This window comes from Carettochelys insculpta, chromosome 6 (genome assembly GCF_033958435.1).
Source record: "Carettochelys insculpta isolate YL-2023 chromosome 6, ASM3395843v1, whole genome shotgun sequence".
In the NCBI taxonomy this organism is placed as follows: Eukaryota; Metazoa; Chordata; order Testudines; family Carettochelyidae; genus Carettochelys; species Carettochelys insculpta.
The window spans coordinates 113519433-113543032 of NC_134142.1; the positions used below are offsets into that span (position 1 = coordinate 113519433).

The 23600-nt window shown below is 48.0% G+C and overlaps 1 protein-coding gene across 1 annotated transcript in view; it reads right to left on the reverse strand.

The window, feature by feature from the left end:
• Window positions 1-1860: 1860 nt before the first annotated feature.
• Window positions 1861-23600, reverse strand: part of PNPLA2 (patatin like domain 2, triacylglycerol lipase) — a 55857-nt gene continuing 34117 nt past the window's right edge. Inside the window, exons 4-9 of the mRNA XM_074997860.1 lie at window positions 14586-14795; window positions 13587-13647; window positions 12039-12209; window positions 11079-11211; window positions 9797-9919; window positions 1861-8602 (exon numbers count right to left, since the gene is read on the reverse strand). Coding sequence (XP_074853961.1) covers window positions 8338-8602; window positions 9797-9919; window positions 11079-11211; window positions 12039-12209; window positions 13587-13647; window positions 14586-14795 — 963 coding nt within the window. The 3' untranslated portion in view covers window positions 1861-8337. The remainder of the gene's footprint in view (window positions 8603-9796; window positions 9920-11078; window positions 11212-12038; window positions 12210-13586; window positions 13648-14585; window positions 14796-23600) is intronic.

The following is a 23600-nucleotide window of genomic DNA, read 5'->3' on the forward strand; positions in this document are numbered from 1 at the left end:
AAGGTAACAATGACCATGAGAAGGCTGAGTTCAGGATCCTGACAAAAAGAAGTAAAGAGAGCAACAGAATATGGACCCCGGACTTCAGAAAAGCAGGCTTTGACTCCCTGGGGCAACTGATGGACAGGATCCATGGGAGGATAATATGAGGGGAAAAGGAGAACTGGTTGTATGTTAAAGAAGCTTTACAGAAGGTGCAGGAAGACACCATCCGAATGTGAGAAAGAATAGCAAATACAGCAAACCCTCGAAATACGTGTTTTCAAGTTGCATGTAACTTGCTTTAACACTAGTTAAGCACAACTTGAAGCTGCTTTGCGGCTTTCTGCTAAAAGCCCCTTTTCCCTGCCTTTCCCCAGTTGCACAACTGACAGCCTGACGGCCACGTGGCTGGGGGAAGGCACGGAGAAGTCTTTTAGTTGGCCTAGCTGCCCTCTGAACCGCAAGAGTAAGTTGTGGACAGGGGCCTGTGGGACTCAGGTGGACCATGGGCAGGATGAAGTAAGGCAGTTTGAGAAGGCATTGCCTTCCCCTGTCTATGGTACACACTTCCCATGCTAAGCACCATCTAGACCATCCCTGATAGGTGCTTGTTCAGAGCAGGTTAGACTATCTCCAGTGGTGGAGATTCCACAACGTCCTTAAGCAATTTATTCCAGTGCTTAACCACCCTGAAAGGAAGTTTTTCCTACTGTGCCGCCTAAACCTTTCACATACCCTCAGGTCACATTTTCAAACATTTTTCTACCATCAGATTGCTAGACCCTTTCATTTTATTGTTTTAAAGGAGAGAATCTAGTATGACTCCAGGATCTGGTGCTTTAAAAGGCTCAAACTCCAGATACGGGTTGACCCTCTCTCATCCAGCACCCTCGGGACCTGACCAGTGCCAAATGAGAGAATTTGCCGGAGGACAGGATGTCAATATTGTCTAGCACATTATCAGCACTTCCACTGCTTACTGGGCTCTTAGAAGTCATTGGCGGTAAATTTGAGCTAAACAGCAGCACAGGACAGAGCCAGGACTGGTGGCTGTAAACAAACTTTATGGGACCCCAGGAAACTTGGCCACACCCATGATAAGTTGTCGTCTGGCTAACTAAAATCATGCTGTATTGTGGAGTTTGCCAGAACAGAGAGTTCCAGATTAGAGAGGTTCAACATGTAGTTCAAGAATTGGTATAATTTATTAAACAATGAGTTGAAATCCTGGGTCCATGGAAGTCAGTGGCAAAAATCTCATTTCCGTGAAGCCAAGAGTTTACTTCCATGTCTACCGTCCCCTGGAACAGTGTTGTCATCTGTCCCCTCTGAAAGGCCTCTCTTGGCCCCTGTTTGTGAGCAGGGAAAGTTGTAATGTAAAGGAGATTCTCCGCTTTCATTAAAAAAAATTCTAACCTTTCGAAGAGCCTGGTGATTGGCATCAGTTACGTTGCTGGAGCTGAACAGGACTTGCACCTGGACTTGCTCTCAGGTGCAGGAATAAAAAGGACCTCACAGTCTCTCGCACTTTTGCATCCAAAGGGTTTGAGCTGCGGCCCAAAGAACCATTCTGTCCTGTGGGGAAGCTTGCCCCAAGTTCACACATCTCCATTTATTTATTTATTAACAACTTGGCCCCTACCAGTTCCTTGAGTGGTGAGAGCTGGTAACAGCAACCAGGTCCCCAGAACCCCACTAATAAGCACTATCCATTGGGTGACACTGCCTCCAATGCACTCAAGAGGAGTTCCTCCCAATAGGCTGGCTAGAATTGTATGAACTAGGTGCAATGCTGATATTCCAGGGCATGTTTTAAGAGTGCATTTAAGGATCGTTCATAAACCTTTGGATGAAAGAAAGAACTGACACTGCACCAGCTGAGAATTTAAGCAAGTTTTTATTAGAGGTATATTTTTGCCAAAATAAATAGTTACACATTCTTAGCAAAACATTAGGAAACAAAAACAGGAAGGTGGAAAAAAAAATAAAAGACATCAGATTTTTAATGCTGAACTTTCAAGTGACTGGGTGCTACCTAGTGACACTGATTTGTAAATAAATCAATCACTTATATCATCATTGGTCTAATCGCTGCTCTGAATTTCAGTAAATCCCTGCAGTGCTCTGCATCTACTCTCTGTGCTCCGCACACAAGCACACTTCATTAGCCACAGTGCTCTCAGGAGCTGGCATACAGATTTCTCACCTACACAAGGCAAGTGAAACACAAACAGAAAACAAGTTTAATTCCTAGACCTGTACTTGGCATCTGCAGTTCCTTGTACTCTGCAGTAAGGCCTGGGTGTATCAATTCAGGTCAAAGGTGCTAATGAATTAGAGAGTATCGGAGGGGTAGCCGTGTTAGTCTGGATCTGTAACAGCAACGAAGGGTCCTGTGGCACCATATAGACTAACAGAAAAGTTTTGAGCATGAGCTTTCGTGAGCACAGACTCACTTCATCAGATGCATCTGATGAAGTGAGTCTGTGCTCACGAAAGCTCATGCTCAAAACTTTTCTGTTAGTCTATATGGTGCCACAGGACCCTTCGTTGCTGTTAATGAATTAGAGATTTACTGTAGTGGAGCCATATAGTGGGGGGAGGGAAGGGGGAAAGACAGATTGTTCATTTCTCTCTGTCCCATGAAGCGTGTTGAGAAACAACCAGGTGCAGCCACATTCAGGACAAATTCCACAGGGAGAACAGAGTGTGTGATGGAGAACATGACAAGGGAAGGACAGGGTTGGAACACCCTGTAAAGGCAGCACACTGTGGAGTTCAGCACAGTGCTGAACTGGCAGATACGTGTGACTGACCGAGCTTGTCCATTGTTTCCTAATCTCTTCTTAAATCAAATGCTAGCTCGTTTGAGAGCACACACTTATGCACTCTGAATGGGGAGCTCATGAGACACTTGCCAAGCTCAAAACACTGCCATGTCTGCTGCTGCATTTTCCAGAAAGGGACTGCACACAGCAGACAGCAAGAATCTTGTCCACACGCCCCTGTGAACATACGATCCCTTTGTCCCGCGAGGAGCCCTGGATGTCTCATCACTGCAGTCTTTTTATACTGGACAAAATAGGGAAGACTATTGTAGTCTGGTAGCAGCCCTGCATTGACAAAGGGACGACCTAGATTCGCAGTGTCCCATATGTTCGCCACTCGCCACATGTGGCGAATGAGACACCGGGGTGTGGCGATTCTGGGCTCTGGGGCTGCATGCAGCTCTTGGAGCCTTTAAATGCGGCTCCTCAAGAGCTGCACACGTGAGTGCTCTCCACCCACTCCAAACATGCACCCCACCACTCGGTGGGATAAGCAGCTAGCAGCAGCAGCAGCTCCGGTGGCTCCTGATGCCACAGCTCAGGTCCTGCTGTGGCTCCTGGCTCAGGCCTCTTGCTGCCACAGCGTGGGCCCTGCTGTGGTTCTGGCTCCAGCACAGCCCCGGTGTGGCTCCTGCGGCAGCAGCTTTGCCGAGTTGCTGTGCACTGGTGTGGGTGTACCCTTCTCTGGGGGAGGAAGAGGGCATGTATTTAGAGTGTGGTGGCTGTGACAAATACAGAAGGATGACAACCGCAAGCATGGCAATCCTTGAATTCGAATGTGTGTCTGGTAAAGATGCATGAAATCGATCTCTCTGAGGTTAGAAGTCAACCTATTTTAGGGAAGACAGTCAAGTAAGTCAATTTCCAGTACATCAGTTCTAGCTACGCAATTGCATTACCTAGAATTGCATATCTGAAATCCTCTTATTTTCCTCGTGTAGACCAAGCCTTAGGTTTCTCTGGCCCCCTACGATTTTCTAGCTGGCTAAATACTTTGGGAAAGAAGAGATCCACAGGACCACTGAATATCAGAGAAGGATTGGGCAACCCCTACCCTGTAAGAGCAATTTGCAATACTCGTAGCACTGAGGCCAGCACTGAACAATCCCAGCACGTGGTACATTCGTTGTGGCTCACAGAGCAAGTTCTAGAGATGCAGCGTCGTGCAGAATATAGCACAGCATAATTTAGTCATTGGTTATATACACAAGTTCATTATGTGCCTCATTACAGGCAAGTGGTATTTCCATAGCGTATTTTCTTATGCGCCATGGGCTAAGGTGCTATATTAATAAACTTGATATTATAGAAGGCTCCCCAAAGACATGCAACCTTCATGTGAAAATGGAAGCTACCTGGCTTGGAACATTAGAGAAAGCACTAGTGATCTGCTGCAGGTAGTAGCCTGCACTGGATCCTAGGTGATAAGTTCAGTGTAATAGGAGTTTTCCCTCACTTCTTAAAGCCACATGCTGACAAGGACCAGAGGCACCACATTCCGTATTGTTACGTGATGAAAGCAAGAAGTCCTGTGGCACCTTATAGGCTAACAGATATTTTGGAGCATAAGCTTTCATGGGCAAAGACCCGCTTGGTCAGATGTTGTGTGATGCACATTAAAGGTGGTTTCTCTTAAGTCAAGTTTTCAGAGCATCCTCTTGGGTTGGATGCTTCACATTTGGGGCTAAGCAAAAAATGTGTTACAGCTGGCCAGGAACAAGAAGGGGGTCTTCAAATACATCTGACAAATAAGAAAGATCAGTGAAGGAGTGAGTCTGCTGCTCAATGGAGGTTAGCTCATATCAGACAGTAGCAGGTAAAACTGCTCAGTGCCTACTTTGCTTTAGTCTTCTCACAAAAAACAGCATGTGACTGGATGATTAGCCATGTTACCATAAACAATAAAAGGGAAGGGATGCAGACTGGGATAAGTAGCGAGCATGTCAGATCTTCTGACCCATCTGAATTCAAATTAATGGAGCCTGATACTATATGCGTCAGGGCACTGAAGGAATTAGCTGAATAATCTTGGATCCAGCGGCAATAATATTTACAAACTTATGGCTGCCAGGAGAGGTCCCAGACAATTGGAGAAGGGCTCATGAAGTGTCTGTCTTGAAAAAGGAGAACTCAGGGAATTACAGACCTATCAGCTTGATGTGGATACCTGGGAAGCTACCACAGTAATGTATAAAACATTCAGTTTGCAAATACCTGGAAGATGAAGGGGTAATCCTTTAGTAGCCAGAACGGATATGGCAAGAACAAATCCTGGCAAACCAATCTGATTTCCTTCTTTGATAGGGTGACTGGGCTGGTGGACAGGGAGGAAATATGGTGGACATAATATACTTGGTCTTCAGTAAGTCTTTTGACACAGTCCCACATGACATTCTGATAAGTAAGCTGAAGAAATGCAGGCTCAGTGAAACCATGTTAAGTGGATACATAACTGATTAATCAATCACAAACAAAAAGAGTAATAATTAATGGAATTATGTCCAATCCAAAATGGGGTGTTGATTGCCAACACTCTGGAGGATAGAGCTATAATTCAGAGGCATTTTGATAAACTGGAGAACTGGACTATAGACAACAAAATGAAATTCAAAGACAAATGTATGTTGAGGGGAGAAAACCAAATGCACAAATAGAGAATGACAGGAAACTGGCTTGGCTCCAGCACGGCTGAAAAGAACTGGGGATTTTTGATGAATCAGAGCCTAAACATGAGTCAGCAATAAGATGCTACTGCCAGAAAAATGTAGTTTTAGGTTACAGTAACAGAAGCATAGCATGCAAGTCTTGGGAGGCAAGAGTACTGCTCTGCTAAGCCTTGTGTAGGCCTCAGGTGGAGGACTTATCCAACTTTGGTCACTAATGTACAGAAAAGATGTCGAACTTTTCAGAAGCCGAATCTCACAGCATTTACGCCGGTGAGACCTCTTCCTCTGGACAGCTAAGTTTAATTTACTGCTATGTGTTTTGGGGTTCATTACCAATGCACCCAAACTAGCGTCTGCAACCTAGCAGCAGGACATTGCTGGCCACCGATGGGGCTTAGATACAACTTAACAGCTCCCTCTTCCCCACTTTTAGCCTGGTTTCCTCTGAGTCTGTCCCATACTGACTAATGGCTGCTCTGTTCCAAACTGCATTATTTGAAATTTATTAACGAAGACTCAACTGGACTACTGGGGAGACAAATACCAGGCCCATTTCATTAACTGAGCTGGCACGTATATGTGCAACACATATGTAGTGTTGCTTGATGGTTGGCAAAGGGACAGTCTGCCTAAATCACACAAGTTGGTTTCCAGACCAGAATCTTATGGAAACACAGGTCACAACCATCATGGCCCCTCCACTCTAAGAGTTCTGCTTGCACCTGGCAACCATAGAACAAACACCCTGGTTACCTGGTGAGCTCCTGGTGGCTTTCTGCTCTCCATGGCGCATGTCATTAGAACAACATTCCTTTTTGGGGAGTCAGACACTCCCAACGCACCAAGTGTATCACACAGGCCACTGCTGCTAGAAAGTAGCACTCAGACAATCTTCAGGAAGAGAGAGACAGTTTCTCTTCAGGTCCAGGACACACGTGCTCTGCTGGACTTCCAATTGTCTCTGCAAGCTGTTAGGGACTTATCACGGGCCAGTCACCTGCGTTTCTGGGTGCAGCTCCTCTTCTTTACAACATGGCATTTGAGAACCTTTTACAAGTCACTATTCTATATATACATATTATATAGCTGAATTTTAGGCAGCTCCAACTTCACCAAAAAGAACACATGCATTTGCTTTGGCCTGCTGCAGATTGCTTGTGCTAGCAGAGGTAGAAAGAAGCCCTGTGCAGCCAGATGCACTGCAAGGAGAGGAACCTTGAAGATGGTTGTCTGTCACAGTCACAGTGTTTCAATTTTGCCTTTTTCAGTGCATATCATCTCCACTGGAAGCCATCTCTCCCCATAGTGAAAAAATGAGGCAAATAATAGGTGGGCTAAGACACCCATCCCTTCACAAAGGATGTGCCAAAGGAGCAGCTTTGCTGGGGCATATGCACAATGGAATGCTACTGGGTTACCTTGGGACACTGCATATTTTGAGACAACATCCGTGCAAACAATAATAGTGGAATACTGGGCAGAGCTTAGCTCTGGTGTAACCCCACTGCCTCATGTATTAGGGGACAAAATAAAGACACAATCAGCCTGCACACAATTTGGCACTTCTTGCTTCACCCTCCCAACTTCCTTGTTTCTCTCGCTCACCTTGCGCTGTCATTATCAGGGCAGCAGCACTTTTAGTCACAATGGGAAACACACAGCTCCCACTTGGGAAGCGAACACAGCTGCCTCTCTAGGATCAGCCATCCGACATCAGCTCCATCACTAAAGTCCAAACTCATCGCAAGCATATGCAGGTGCAGTGTCACTGGCTACAACGGAGCTCCATCTGTTTGTGCCAGTGGAGAACTGGCTTCAGGGCTCTCCTGCTCCATGCTCCCTTGGAGTGGGAACCCATCCCGCCTCCAGATGTTCATCTCCGGGGCACCTGCTGCAACATTCCACCACAAGCCAGTAGGACATGACATGCACTGTGCAGTCTTCACTTTCTGCCTTCCTCCAGGCCCTAAGCTTTCCCTCCCCAAGGGCAGCCTTCAGGCCAATCCAGGGGAGGAAGGGAGTGATTTCCCAAAGCCACCTAACGCTAGTTCAATTAAAATGAATGGGAAGCCGGCACTTAACTCCTGAAAAAAAATCTCAGCTAAACATCTCATATCCCCAAAACATTTTCCCAGCCAGTCTGCGCACTACGGATCTCAGGTCTCTACAGCCCAAATGGGAGACCCTGAAGGGAGAGATGTAAGACCAAGAAGAGATGAAGGAAGCTTAAAGCAGCAACAGTGGGTATCCAGTTCTCTCCAGTAACTCTGCGGTCCCACTGCCCATGAGATCTATGCTGGCAGCAGCGCAGCCTGAGCTGGCTTTACGTGGTGACGGGAAGCGAGGACAAAGGTCCCAATTTGGCTCCCGTGATGGAGAACTGAGAGGCAAGCTCGGACCCGCATGGCAGCTGCTTTGGCACTCCAGGCTGCTTTACCCTTTAGTAGCACAAACAGTGAAGCATCACAGAGCACTGGATTGTTTAAAAACCAGCAAACAAAGCCACGCATCGGTAGAGCTAAAAACGGAGACGATTAAAACCAACTCTAGAGCATTGCTTACGTCCTCATTTAGTGACTTCAGGTCTGTCTCCTGGAGGATCCCGTTGGACCCATTAACGCACAGCCAGGGACAGTCATGCTGGGTGTCAAGGCATCGGTCACCATTAGCAGACATGTTCATTTTAACGCTGTGGCTCCTCTTCCCCACCCCTCTTACCCTCAGCAACTGGCTACACTGGCTGCCACTGGTCTGGTCACAGGGAAACTCCATAACAGGCTGGTGAGAACCAAAGGTGGCAGGTTGCCAAGATGCAGGACTGAGCCCAGGTGCTCCTCCTGCTGCCCGCTGTGGCTGGGGGCTCAGAAGAGCGGCAGGGTCTCTTGCACGCTGTCTGCCGGCGTGAGTCTCATCTGCAGCCCATCTGATGGGAAGATGGAGGCCTGCATGTCCACGTTGATGCAGAACAGCCCCAGCATGAGCTGGCGCTGATACTCCTCCCATTTCGTCTTAACGTCTATCAGGGAGAGGTTGCTTCGCATCCACTGAGGCAGTGCGTCGCCATAGGTAGAGGCCAAGGGGATCGGCAGACTCTGGGTCCTTCGGAGCTCAAAATGGTAGTACAGCCTGAAAGGCAACAAGCCTGGGTTACCACTGAAACACCTGGGGTTTAGGTCACGCAAGCAGCGCAGTCCAGGGCATGGGACAGGCAGTTGGGAGACAGGTTCAGTTCCTAGTGATGCTGCTGACCTGCCTGTGAGACTTGGAGCCAATCTCTTCCTCTCTGTACACCTCCCCTTCCACTCCCAGCCCTTCACCTATCATGTGCATTTAGGCTGTAAGTTCTACTGGGTCTGACTCTTACTGTCAGTACGTCCAGCCTTTAGCACAATGAAATCCTGATCTCCCTCAGGGCCTCTAGGTGTTTCCATACAAACAACCACTATTATTCAAATCAGCACTTACACGATAAGCATTTTCTCACCTCAGCCTTGGCCTGCCTATTGGCACACAAGGGCTGGGGTGCCAAAGCATAAAGCACAATGCAGACAAGCAATACTGGAGCTCTTTCCAATACCACAAGTTGGGAATTTTATGGCAAAAGGGTTTTCTGCTGGAACGTCCAGATTTGTCAGAATGGAAACTTTCTATGGAAAGGGTCGGTTTTGATTAAAAGCTTTTGTTCAGAAGCATACCTAGGTCTAGGACAGGATTTCTGGACAATGAAGAGACACAGAGAGAGACAACCTGGCATTTAGGGACCTCCACTGGAAGATTTCTGCCTTCAAAGCCAAGATCTTGAACTTGCTATCTCTCTTTCTGTCTCCCACACACACACATACACACACACTGTCCCAATGCACAATGGGAACATGTTCTGAACTCTCCATAGTCTTCATCAAAAAAGAAACCGGGAACACCCCGGCTATGCAAGTACTGCCCCATGCGAGTACTGCCTCATGCTTCTCCAGCCAGAGGCCTCTAAGCTTGGGCTGATCTTCTTCAGAGGAAGTTTAGAGTCTCCAGAATCCTTAAACCGCTAACCACCACGCAGATGGCTGTCACCAGGCCTCCTATGAAATGGAGCCAGGATGCAAGGGAGTATTGCTTTCATACTACACTTGCAGCTGTTGTACCTGATTGTTTCAATATGGAATCACCCAAGGAGGGAGGGGACTTTTCCCCAGAACCAAGCAACCTAACAGAGGTGCTTGCTTGGAGAGGATGGTTAAATGGATGCGTCCCTGTTCCTGCCCTCCCACTGGCCGTACCCACCCCCAGATGGCATCAGAGGGAGGGCTATGAGGAAAGCAGGAGAACCTGGCTGAGAGATGGCTTCCCAGTTTCTTCTTGGCTTCCCTCATGAGATAGTTGCAGACTTTACTTGTCTGTTCCTTCATCCACCTAATGTCCTCAGGGACATCCGGCAGCCATTCCAGCAACCTGAGTAGGAAAAGAGGGACAGACAGAATTAGATGAGAGGCCTCTCACAGATCTTTGGACATGAGAGATGGAAAACATCTAGTGGACCCAGTCTAGGGTCTTAGCCCAGTTGGGCGAAAACATATGAAGCTTTGGAGCACATCAAATGACCTGAATGATGGCACTTCCCCTCCACCACTTCCTTTACAAGGCACACCCTCATTTTACCTGGAGTGACAAGTTATTCATGGATTTCACCCCTCCCGAGGCAGGATGCTCAGCATATCCTTTCTGATGCCATCTCATGCAAATTTAGTTCACAAAACCCGAGAAGGTAACACACATGTGAAAGGCCAGTTCGAGTTGACTATTCTATTTACGCTCAATCCCTGCGTTCCCTACCTCTTTAAGCCGTCTTAGGCCGTTTCTACACAGGCCACTTTCTTTGAAAGTGGCATAGTAATACACAGTCTGAAATATGCTAATGAGGCATGGATGCAAATTTTCCATGCCTCATTAGCATACGGTCATGTGATTTGGAGTTTGGAACACCGTTCTTCTGGACTCCAAAATGCCGTGTAGAAGTGCAGCCCCTGCGGGAGCTTCCAGAAGGAAGTCCTTCTTCTGGAGGCCCCTTCTTCCTGAAAAGTTTTGGGAAATTTTTGTAGAAACGGCCTTAGAGATTTGGAAAGTGGTTTCCCTCTGCCTCTATCCCTTCTTCCAGAAAGGAACTGTACAGTAAGTCAGCACTTTACAACAGTACCAATAGAGCACTGAGACTTGATGCTTTCCACATCCCACTTGGGTGGCAAAACAGGGTCAAAATTCAGATCAAAAATCTTCCTCCTCCCGCTCCCTTCCCCATTCTGAGCAAAACAGCATAATTCTCTCCCTCCTGATCATTAACATGGGGATGGGATGAGTCCTAGAAAGCTTCACATGCCATCCCCACACTTCTCTACGCCAGTTTCGCTCTTGTATCTTCCCAGTCCAACATTTCAAAGGTTCATTAGCTGCTCGGGGCAGTTTATGACAATTTTCAAGGCAAGTTTCAAAAGACAACCAAGTTTCTTCCAACTAGAGGGTCAGACAGGTCTCGGCTGATGTCCCAACTCAGCAGCCGAGAGGAACTGACATCTCTCTTGGGCAGCAGAACCATAGGAAGGGATGTGAGGTTTACCTGACTGTGAAGGAGACGGCCGATTCCACAGGCAGCGTGTAGGGGATCATCATGGCAGAGGCCAAGCGCACAGGCAACAAGTTGGTGATGCCGACTAACAGGCCCCTTCTCTCCGTGCATGCTTCCAAAAGGGCTGAGGATAGAGAACAATACGGGTCAGATCAGTCAACACCTGGCAAATGCAGTGGGATGGTCCACCACCCCTTTCCCAGGAACACAAGAGCTTCAAAATTACCCCACCTACGGAAAGTCTCCCTTAGAGTATCCACCTTTCCAAATGAGGAGACAAGGAGCTCAAGTATTTGGCTTCAGCTGGCTCATGAGAAACTAATCCAGAAACCCCCTTCTCTCCCCGCAACAAGGGAGAGGCAAGCGAGTTTTCATTCCAACTCTCCTAGGCCACATCTATAGTTCAGGGACTACACCGGTAGGGCTACATGGTATAGAAGCAAGCTACAATGACAAGAATTTTCTCCTCAGTCCAGGGCCACCACCTCCCTACTGACAACAGGGTCACTGGGAATATCTTCCATCAATCTAACTGTGTCTGCATTACACAGAGTGTTCACCACTCGAGAGCTACAGCTGTCTCAACCTAAGTTTTACATGTAGAACAGGACATGGTCTCTGTGGGCCCCCAGAAGGTGTGAAAGCATAAGCCACTAGCCAGGGTGCATTGCATGTGCACCCCCAGCTTCCCCAGTGCCCAGTCTATATCCAACGTGAGGCTGGCACAGTCCTCAACTAGAGAGTCAGACTCTTGAGCTCAAGGTCACCTTGAGATACCAGGTTTTAGCTCAGGAGGACTCCAGTTCAATATGTGGTACCTTAGTTAACATGGTGGTCAGCCATCAACTCCCACTTCCCAACAGGCCAGTGAGCTATGCTGCTCTGCTTAGAGAGGAGGGAGTGTTTCACTAGAGCAGCTAGAAGTCTGGACTGTCCCCTTAGGGAGCATACCTTGGTTCAGCCTGGGTGGCAAGTGTTCAAAGATGTGGTCTTCAACAGCAGCCAGGGCAGCTCTCTCTCTCAGCTGGTCCTCAGCACCTGTCTCTTCCTCTGGGTCCCTCTCCCCTGATGAGTTCTCAATGGCCAGGAGAGGGCGCGAGGGCTGAGGACGGTGAAGGAGACCTGGGGAGAAAGGTGGGGGTTGAGGGATTGGGGTGATTTAGCCAGACTTTTGCTTGCTGGTTGGTTTAGAGAGGGTTAGGTTTCACCTTGTCTGATGTCACAAGAAGGGTTAACATTCCAGCCATGAAGTAGGCTTTCCACTGCCAATGGCAGGCAGACATTTTGGTTACATATATAACGATGTATAGCAAGGTATGTTAGATACCTGCTCACCTAGGGTGCAGTGTGACACTGGAGAGCCTCTCTCAGCCAGACAAGCTAATGCCTCCCAGGACACTCTTGAAATACTGTTGGTTATTGCTTCCACAACATTTTTTATTGCTATATACTCAGACTGAAGGCACAATCCTAACTGAAACAGGTATATCAGATTTATGCTTAATCCAGATCTCTCTGGTTTTCTACAGCACAGCTCCATCCCATCAAGCAAGGCCACATTTGTAATTTCACCTTTGGCAAAACTCTGCCTACATGAATGTCATTTACACCACTGTAACCACACTTGACTGATGCAGGAACACTCCTTCACCCCATGCCGAAACAAACCACAGCAGTGCCGCATAACATAATGGAGACACTGCATTCAGAGCCATCCTGTCCATAGGACAAGGTGGGAAATGAATGCAGTCAGGGCTGTCTCCCCTCCCAGCCACCTCCCTGAGGCCCTGCCCCTTCCCCATTCTATTGGGGAGGGGGTGCCTGAGGCCCTGGCCCCCCTCAGGACAGCCCTGACTGCATTCTTTTCCTTAATACACATGGGGCTAAGTGTGCAGGGCAAAATGAAGGAGTAAGCTTGATCTGCTACAGGCCGGCCACAAGGTGGCACCCAGCACACAGTGTACCATGGAAATACCACCAACACAGGATACCAACAAAGCTGCAGCAGGTGCATCTCTCAGGACAAGGCACAGAATACTAGAGTTCTGTTCCCTCAGTCCTGAGATTCATTTGCAGCAATTCCACTGCTTTCAGGCTATGAAGCATCAGAGGTTATATTCCCACCTGATGCAATTCCAGCTTCAATGGAGTTACACCAGGAATTATTTGGCCCTGAGTTTTCCTGCACATCCCTCCCTACCACTGTTCCCTGTAAGCTATGCACTTGTGCGGCTACACAGAAGAGATTCAAAGGCCACCTAGAAGATTAGCAGAGCACCCACAGCTAGGATTTTTGTTTCTAATGGTGGTACACATTCACACACGCCTCAGTGCACACAAAATTATTCCACACGACTGAAAAAATTATAGGGAACATTGCTCCCCACGAACATACAATTCAGCCCCACAGAATGGTCCAGAAAGGGTTAAAGGAGTCAGACAATGTCCCTTTAACATGAGCAAGTACAATCAAAGTAAGAAGAGAGTCTGGTACCTTACCATTCTTCTTCAGGAAGTGCAGTGCATCCCGGTAGCCTTGCTTGCACATGTCCCGGAGCACCTGCACAGAGACACAGAGTGGGCCACTGGGGAAGCAGAGGGGAACTAGAACCCAAGGCTATTTGGAGCATGGTGCAGATTTCAATCCCGGGCTGGGATTTCTAGATGAAATGCACCAATGCGCTCCCCATCCTGCCCTATCTCATCAGGAAGTTTATTACTTATCCCCCCCTCTCTCACAGTTCATCCCCTTAATTTGCTCCCTGTCCTGGCAGTCGAGCAGCAAAGGAGGAAGGGAAGGTCAAAATCAGTCTTGTGGCTGAGGGGACACCATGTACCTTTAGGCATGACTTGCATGGTCATCTGCCCCTCTACAGCCAGCTCTCTCTGATCCAATGTCAGAGTCCGCATGTCACATCGATGCACAGCCCTAGAAGCATCTCTTGGCCTCCCTTGGGAGCTGCTCTGATTGGCAGGTTAGTCATGGAATCTTTCACCAACAGAAGCCATGCTCTCTGTCCTTATAAAGCCCTCCAGAGAAGGGAAGTGGCAGTGAGGTTCATACTAGCCAAGCTATCTGGGGTGCTTTTAACAAATGAACACACTCAAAATGCCACTGCCGATCAGCTGGTTGGCTGGCAGTCACTGCTAATTCTCTAATGACATGATGCTTAATCCTATGCATACAGGGTCCAGAGTGGCTTTTAAAATGCAGGGGCAGATTACAGAAGTGCCCATGCACCCAGATCAAAGACATGGTACCTGTTCCAGGCATGGTAGCAATCAGATCAAAAGTCACCCACAGGAGATTATTTTCAGGTTTTCACCCAGGGCCTGGATTCAGGCTTTCCCAGGATAAGGACACAAGTGCAGCTTGTTTACATAGGAATGGGAGAACTCGGGGAGGGTCTGTTTGCATTGAGGGTTAAAGGACTCAGCGCACCACCCACCAAGCCCCTGCACACCATCAGCATTCGGCTGCACCAGCAGGGTGCTCACCTGAGGCTCTGGGGGAAACAAGGCTTTTGAGAGGCGGTAGAGGTTGCGAAGGTTGAACTGGATGCTGGTGTTGGTGACTCTCAGCTCATGAATGTTTGTGGAGCTGTCACGGGGGCAGATGTCACTCTCGCCTGAGAATGGAGACACTGTGATGGTGTTCTTCAGCTCGTACTGGGGCAAGTTGTCTGAAATCCCTCCATCAACATACCTCTGGAGGGAAGGAGACATAAATGACAGGAGGGTTTCTCCTTCCCCACCTCTTCCTCCATAAGCTAATTTTTATTTACGTTCTGCATCCTAACTGCATGCACTGCATTTGTAAGCCAGGTGAGGACAGTGCAGTCGCAACATTCGCGAGGGCTCGGTGTTGAGAACCCTCGCGAATGTTGAATTTTGTGAACATCTGGACACACCGCATGGGTGGCTATAGCGCCTTGTGGCGGCTCCAGAACCACCGCACGGGTAGCTATGGTGCCGCATGGCAGCAATAGCCGCACTATGCGGGTGGCAACAGTGCAGGGGAGGACAAACCACTCGCGAATAACTGAATATCTGAATGTCATGACCTTGCTGTACTACAAATGGGGTTTTTGCTAACAGTGGCTGGATGGACAACCATCACTTCCCCTCTAGGATGCTTGCCATTTTTTCCAGCTGACTTTTTGTGCTTATTCATGGAGTGAAATTTTAGTCACAGGAATGTTGGTGGAGAGAGGAAAAAGGTCACACCTGTGGATGTCAACTCAAGTCTTTGCATCAGAAACCATAACTGACACTCATTAGGGGTAGTAACAGTGAGTCTGTTCCTGTCTGGCTATGGTCTGAAGAAGTGGGTCTGTCCCATGAAAGCTCACCTAATAAACTATTTTGCTAGTCTTTAAAGTGCTACTTGACTGCTTTTTATTTTCATTAGAGGTAGCGCAAACAGCTCCCATGGGCCCTGGGGGAAGGAGGACCTTTCTTCATGCCATGAAAGGGGCAGAGCCCAAGGGCAGAAGAGGCGGGGCTTAGGGCAGTCAGCCCTACCCCCACCCATGCTCCTTCAGAGCCACACGCCGATACAGTGCTCTGTGGTGTTTCAACGGGGCCTGGAGCGCCGCCCACCACCTCTGCTAAAGTAGCAGGGGTGGTGGCTGGAGCTCCAGTACCCTTTGGAACACCAGGCCCAGGGGCAACTTCCCCCTTTCCTCCCCTTCCCATCCCCTCCCCAGCCCTGGTCTGCAGGCCTGGTTGGGATGTGGGAGCTATCCAATAATTTCTGCTGCTTGATATGGTGAGCCTTAGGTGACCAATCACTGTGAAGCTGGCACTAACCTACACTACAGTGACTGTTGTCTAGTTTGCAAGGAAGTTGGCCCTCTGAGCATTCCTATGCCCCATGCAGCTCATCATTTTGGAATGAGTTAGTAAATATAGAAACCTTAGGGTAGATAATTTGGCAATAAAAAAATTAAGGTGTAGATGGTTTGCTGCCAATTTGTCTGCTCAGCTGTAAAAGTGACATATGTTTTTAAACACTTCTAAAAAAAACCCCAGCAGCTGGTTAAATTTAGCTTTGGCTGAGGAGCGGAAAAGGAGTGCTCTGGTTTTGAACACAAGAAGCATGTTCTTCTAATGGCGATAGTTCTGGGACACTGTTACTACAGAGTCTCCTGGGTGGAGACACAGTCACATCTGCCCAACAAGGTCAATTCAAAGCCTTCTTTAGCTTCTGCATGATCCTAAACTGACCACAATGATTCCCACCCTGGGCCTTTGTGACGGCCCAGCAAACAGTACCCCAATGCTAAAGGGATATGTTACTAGCTAGGCTGACAGAGCAATAAGACAGAAGAGACTCCTGCAGAGCAGTGAGGCAGGAACCCCTAGCTGAAGAGTGTGCAATTTGGAGGATGGGCCCCCTTGCAGGGCATGAAATCTCCTAAGCAGGAGGGGCAGCACCATCATCTGCTCAGTCTCGGGCTCATCCATCTAATTAAAAATGTTGAAAGAGGCTGCAGTTTTTAGGTCTGTGAATTCACATTTGCGTACCAATTAAAGTTTTTTACATTCTACATATTTTCTTACACATGCCAAAAGGGTTTCCCCACTCACCTCCCCAGTGAAAATAGAAAATTTCGTTATCTGGTTGGATTACATGAGACAGGTTGGGTGGGCCCTGATGTAAAAAGTTAGCTCACTCCTGCTCTAGCCCATTGGATAAGCATCTCATTGGCTGCCAAGAACAGCTGGACCCTTCTCCAACGTAAGTGACCAGTCTGGCCTGGGGTGGGGGGACGACCAACAAAAAGGAATGCCTGGGATTCACTGGCTAGAGTGGAACCTAAGCAAGACTGAGTTGATGCTGGCAGGAAGAGAGAAATGTGCATGTCCACAGCTCCAGGGAGCGGCTCATTAAAAAGCCTGAAACCAGACTTGTGGTGGAATGGCCAGAAATGGGCAAGACCTTGTGGAAGTCAGCCCAGCCTCACAAGAGGGTACAGGCCCATAATAAGGGCAGACCTTTCACTGTGCAGTGTTTGGGCAGGTGGGCAGGCAGGAATGTTTTACATTTTGTTCTCTAAAGCTGGAAGGGAAACAAGAGGCTTATCTCTGAACAGCTCCATCAGCCCCCTGCTGTCACAGTTATTAATGTCCTTAATGCAACAGGCCAGAAAAAATCCCTCATCTGCAGACAGCCTTTCACCTATACTTCTAGTGGGGAATGCACAGCACCCACTGAACATCTCCAGCAGGTTCCTGGGGCCAAGCAAACAAGTTCACCTGAATGATTCCTACTCCTGCCTGGACTGATGCTTTGCTCCATGGAGGAATCCTGTGGCCAGTCACACTGGCTGCACAGCACACTTGGTTTTGCTTCCCCCAAGTTTTTTAGGGTTAGGTTTTCAGGACTTGAGCAATTCTAATTCAATGGGCCTAAAAGTAAGAGTTCAAGGAAGGGCTGGAGTCTTGCACCTGTTTTTGCAGGCAGTGCATACAACAGCACCTACCACAATGCACTCAGCCAGGGGGCAGGGTGGTGTTTACTGAGCAGATGTTGGCTTCTCAGCACACCAGCTAGGTGGAACTCAGTGACCCCGCAGGAGTCAGCAATAGCAAAGTGGGAGGGAGATAAAGGAGGGAACAAACAAAGCTTGGGGAAAACACAGCCAGGAATTACAATAATTTATCCCTGTGCAGGGCCCTGCACGGGCATTAGTGAGCCAGCCTCAATGTATCACCAAGGAGAACCCTGTGTCTCCACCTGGTATTTCACAAACAGTCCTCCTCCAGCCACTGAGCTGGGGTTGTTGGGCACCTCTCCTTACCCAGGCAGCAGCTCATTCGAAGGTCATGTTGTACAGCTAGCAATGAGGAGACATACCTAGGTCACAGCTACAGGGAGAGGCGAGAGGAACACACAGCAGAGCCTTCCTCTTGCTTTACAATAGGATGCGTGGTTGAATGTTTGACCACCTTGGGTGAGAGACAGGACTATATTTTTGTTCTGTGTTTGTACAGTGATTGGTGCAGTAAGGTCCTGAGCCAGGACTACAGTTCCTAGGCAGCAAGGTGTTAAATAACAGTTTAGACTGTGGTGGGGGAGAGAGCAGTCCTGTAGCACCTTAGACTAAAAATTTATTAAGTAATGAGCTTTCATAGATATGACCCACTTCAGATTGGAGCAGATAAAAGTTTTAGACCAGTAGCGCAAGCAGGTGTAACAGAGGGTATGGCAACATCTACAGATTTTTCTGTAGATGTTTCAAAACTAGGCAAAAGCACTAGCTAAGTCAGCATGAACTACAATTTCATCCAACTCACTGATACTGCAAGCAGAATATTTACAGTTCTATTGCTTTTATAACGGGTGAAAAGATAAGAAAGTGACCAGTTTTTCCAGTAATGATGTCCTGCGACACTTCTGTATTATGTCAGATTTTGAAAGCAAATCATTTTTAAGTAAGGTGAAGTGAGGTGGTACACAAGACAACTCTCCCTGCTGGAAAGGTTGAGAACTATGGTTCAGACCACTGTTTCTTAAACCCTGTGCATGGAATACCAGTGTTCCACAGAACAACTCACAGGAATGTTTGGAAAAATACAGGACTGGTACATATTATCCATTATTAAAACCAGATACAATGTTACTTCATTGCTCTGATACCTGATTAAATTGCTCTTTTCTTTTTTGGCTGTGTATGTTTTGTTTTTTGCTCTGATTCTCTTCAAAAAAATGTTCATACGTCTGAAGCATAAAAAAATATTATTTGGTGTGCCATGGTCTCAGAGTTTAAGAAAACACTACTTTGGACCCCAGTAACAGAGAGGTAGTGGGTTAGTTTGTACTGCCACCTGCAGGAAAGCAGCAGCTTCTGCACCCTGGCCACCAGCCCTTTCCCTAGCTGTGCTACGGTCCAAACCAAAACAAAAAAAGCATACAGGGAGCACTGTAAAGACTAACAAAATAATAAATTTATTTTATTGTTAGTCTGTAAGGTGCTCTGTGACTGCCTTTTTTTTTGTTTGGATCACAGCCTAGCTAGGGAGGGGGTTGGTGTCCAGGATGCAGAAGCTGATGCCTTCCTGCAGATGGCAGTACAAAGTAAATATCTCCACAGAAAGGGTAATTTACAGCCAGACAGGTGATGGTAAAGAGGGTCTCACTCATTAAAAGGGAACCTCCATAGGCCTCTACATCCTGCCAGCTGGCCAACCAGTTCAGGCTCATCTGCAGAGGGATCTGCTGCTGTGCAAACCCAGCCTTATTCTATATAGCCTATTCTAACCCAGGCACTGAGTCCTTGAGCAATCCCTTCTCCCTGCCCATAAGTTACAGTACCACTAAGCAAATTAGGAACATCCAGGCACAGCTGGTGTCTCAGTTAAGACTCCCCTCTTGTGGATGAGGGTCCATTTCTAGTTCCCTCCTACGTAACAAGCGCCACTTCTTTCTGATGGCCAACTGGCTGGGTGGAAGTATGGGGCCTCTTTTCCCTCCTTTGCGTCTCTTCTGAGGTACCTGCTGCCTCAGCTGATCCCATAGCAGGCCCTGCCCTAGTATCTGTGTCTATTTGCACTATTCCCCCAGAGATATGGCTTTTCCTTGTCACATGGCTCTATACCCCTTTATAACTCTCCTGGATCCTGCCAGTTCCAGCCCATGGCTATGTTCAGCTTTACAAGTGGGGGCTGCTGTGGTGGCTGGATTTAGCACTGTTGGACATTGGGCAGTTCTAGAGAAGATGGCTTAAGTACAGCCCAGAAACACCTTTGCGGTCTTTGATCCCTTAAGGCACCGGGCTTTGGGTATAGGCACTTGGGCATGAAGAGCTGTGCCCTGAAGCATGAACTTGTTCTCCTTCTTTACCTCCCCTGAACACTCTGGCTGCCACATTCACAAGCCTGCTCTGGTGACAGCAGAATACTGGTGCTGGCAAGTGGTTACAGCCCCAGAAATGCAGTTCAGGGCACTGCTGCATTATGACAGAGGAAGGAGAGCTGAATCACCCAAAAATATTCTGAGGGGCCTCACAGGATAGGAGCACTATGGGGGACTTATGGGAAATGGTCACAATCTAACCTTGCTAGCTGTAAGCAGCTCCCCTTCCCATATGGGTCAGGCTATGGTCACACTTGGCCAAAACTTCAAAATGGCCATGCTAATGGGCAAATCAAAGAATACTAATGAGGTGCACATTTAAAAATTCCCTTATTCCTTTCAAAAAGGACCCCCCTGTAGCCACATCTCATTAGTATTCTTCAATTTGGCCATGCTCATGGCCAAATTGAAGTTTTGGCCAAGTGTAGCCACAGCCTCAGAGTAACTAGCGTGCTAGCTTTCTGCCACATGGGAGAAAGGGTTGTGCAGTTTGATAACCTGATTTTATACTGGAGTTGCTGGGGTGGGGAGTGTAAACAAGCACCTGCCACCCTCTTCTCTTTTCTCATAAGCTCACACAAGCTGTTGGCCAAGGTGGCAAGGCAGTGCTGGGCAAAGGGTAACCGTGCCATTGCCATGTGCTGCACCTCCCCTCATGCTAAGGACCACAAAATCCAATAGGTACATATATTCCACTCATGCACACTAGGTCAGTTAACCCTCTATCTCCACAGGCTGCCCAGGGGAGCCACAACAATTTTGCAGGAAGGGTGTATGTAAATTCACCTCTTCAGCCTCTCCCCACATTATCTTTCCATGAGCGAAGGATCGGCCTGTTCTTGGTAGATCAGCAAAACCAAGCAGGGAAAAGACAAAACATGCTAAACTTCCAAGAACACAGCTTATCCAGAACATTGGGGGGAGGGAGGACAAAGCCTTGGGTATTTAATGAGGTTTTGGCAGAGATGCACCATCCCCACAAATGACACAATCAGTGAGTTCTCATGAGGCACTGAGAAAAAGCTGGCGGCAGCCCTCTCTGCCCTCCCACTAAGTCATCCCAGCCACCATGTCAGCACTTTAAAAGTCACTTTGCTGAAGGGACAGTAATTGCATGCAGTAGCCTGTTGTCTCCTTTCTAGCCCCTGCTTGCATAACAGAGAGAACAAGCTACTGCACAGGAGAGGGATGCTCCCTTTGTAATTAAGGGACTGGGCTGGCACGCGAGAGAGCTGGCTTCAAGTCCCTGCTCTGACACACACTACCTGTATGACCTTAGGCAAGTCACTTCCAACTCTGTCCTCAGTTTCCTCCTCTGTAAGGGAAGATAGTATTTCCTTGGCTATTCAGGCTGAAAGCTCTTCACGGCAGCTTTGTGCTAGGTGATGTTTGTACTCAGAGACCTTAACTGTGCATATCATTAGTGCAAATAAATGAGGCAGCACATGGAAGGGGAAGACAAGACAGGGGACATACTTGGACCTAAAGATGATAAAGACCAAGGAGAGAGAGGAAGCTAAGCCCAGTCACAGGAAAAAAATAAATCAGCAATGTATGAGCAGAAGTCCAGGACAAAGAAAAGTTCATTGAAGAGCTCTCAGCCTGGGGAACAGTACTCCCCTGAAAGCGACGGGATATAAGGCTCCTGGACACACGGGCTAGAACGAGACCTCCCAAGGCACTAGCGAAACTCAAGAGGAACCCAGGAGCTGGAGCAGGTAACTAAAACTGCTGGATCATCTGCAACTTCTATTACTGATTAACAGTAACTGCAGTACTCCTTGGAAGTTCATCAGGCACCCGGAGCCAGGCCAGTTCTACCAGAAAGAGGAAGTAATAGGCTGCTGAGTCATCAGGTATTGGTATGAACATGTGCCCATGCCAGGCAGACAGGAGCAGCGAGAGCAGCTGACATGGCTATGTCTCCAGCTGCATTTGCGCTGCAGGCATGCCATGTGGTTGGCCTTGGCAGGGATGGCACTGGTGCCCTGAAGCAAAAAAATTCCACTACCACTCATCAATGGCTGCAAAAAAGCCTTCACTGCAGAAGCTGGATGATGGTTAATACAAACCGGAGGAAGCAGGGAGTAGGTGAGCAGCATGTTACAAGCTACAACACGGCCTCATCCAAAGCCTATCTTAGCAGGTCAGCACATTCCACTTCAGATAAACAGCTAAGCCCAGTGCTTGTCTGCACATGGTAATTCTGATTCACCTCCTGTGTCCTGGGCAGCATTTACAGAGAAAATGACCCATGCCAACCTCCCACCCAGTTTTTCCTTAGAGATGGGAAAAGAGCCACTTTAGCACTTAAAAGGGCAATCCTACTTCAGTGCCGTAATTAAAGAGCTTTGGTGTTGGAATAACAAGTGAGATCCCAAGGCAATTTGCCCAGCTCAAAGACTCTTAACTATCCCACGTCCACAAACTGGCTTGGGAGTGTAGCCCTCACTTCCCAACCTGCTTGAGCATAGCCATGGCAGGACACCAGCCTCTCTGGACACACAATTCCACAGGTGGTAGCAGCCAGATGCTCTCCTTCAAATCCTCAAGTGTGTGAGTGTAAGCAACATGCACTTACATCAGTGAACAATATCCTTTTGGACATTTTGTTGTTGCTACTGCCACCAAGACAGAGGTAGCTCTAAAGGCAGTCAGACAGGTTGTACAGTTTAAGTCACCTTATACCAAGAGATCCAGGCTGTGTGTGTTCAAATTCAGGCTCTGTTTTTAATATCAGAGCCACCAGAAAGGGTGGGGAGCAATTGGATTCTTGATTTCAGGCCTGACAGGAGTTCTAGTTTTTACTGGGCAGGACGTGACTGCTGATGATTTTTGCCGTATCAGGGAAATAAGCTTGACAGCATCTACAGAAGTTCAGGAAGACAACTGAATGTAAAGAGACAAATCAAGGGTGGACTTCAACTTCCTGAATCTGAATAGGAGCAACATTTTAAAGGAAATAAATACCTCCTAGCTCAGGAGTCAGGAGCCCGCAGCTCTAAAGAGCCACATGTGGCTCTTTAAGGAATGCTTTGCGGCTCTGGATGCTGTCCCCATGGCCACTCCCTGCCCTGCCACTGATGAAACAGAACTAAATCTAATTGGTTTAATGGCCGGCAGGAAGTATCCCGCCATTAAACCAATGGAATTTAGTTCCATTATTTCAGTGGCCGCAGGGAACTAGAGACAGCCCTGCACACATCCAGTTACTCAAGCGGCCACCCCTCTCCGGAAGGCATGCTCAGCTCATCACCACCAGCAGAACACCTCTGCTAGGAACACATGGCCACCAGGTATAGGCTCCCCAGCCAGTGCCACAGATGGGTTAGTCCCTGGGGCTGGATTGGGCCAGAGGCAGGTTAATTCTGGGGATGTAGGGGTGGGTTTGAGGTTGGAAAGGAATTAAGCCTGAGGCTGGAGAGGGTGCGTTTGTGGGATGAGGGTAAAAACAGGTCAAGCCTGGAGATGAGGTAAAGCTTGAGGGCTGATGCAAACATTGCTCCTTCCTGCTTAAGAGCCTATCCCCAGGCACAGTGTTTCCCTTGTCCTTATTTGCTCTCCAGTCCAGGGATGATAGTAACAGACTTTCTACCTGGTACAAACCATTGTGTGTGCACTGTTCTTACAATGTGAAGAAGTATGATTTGATG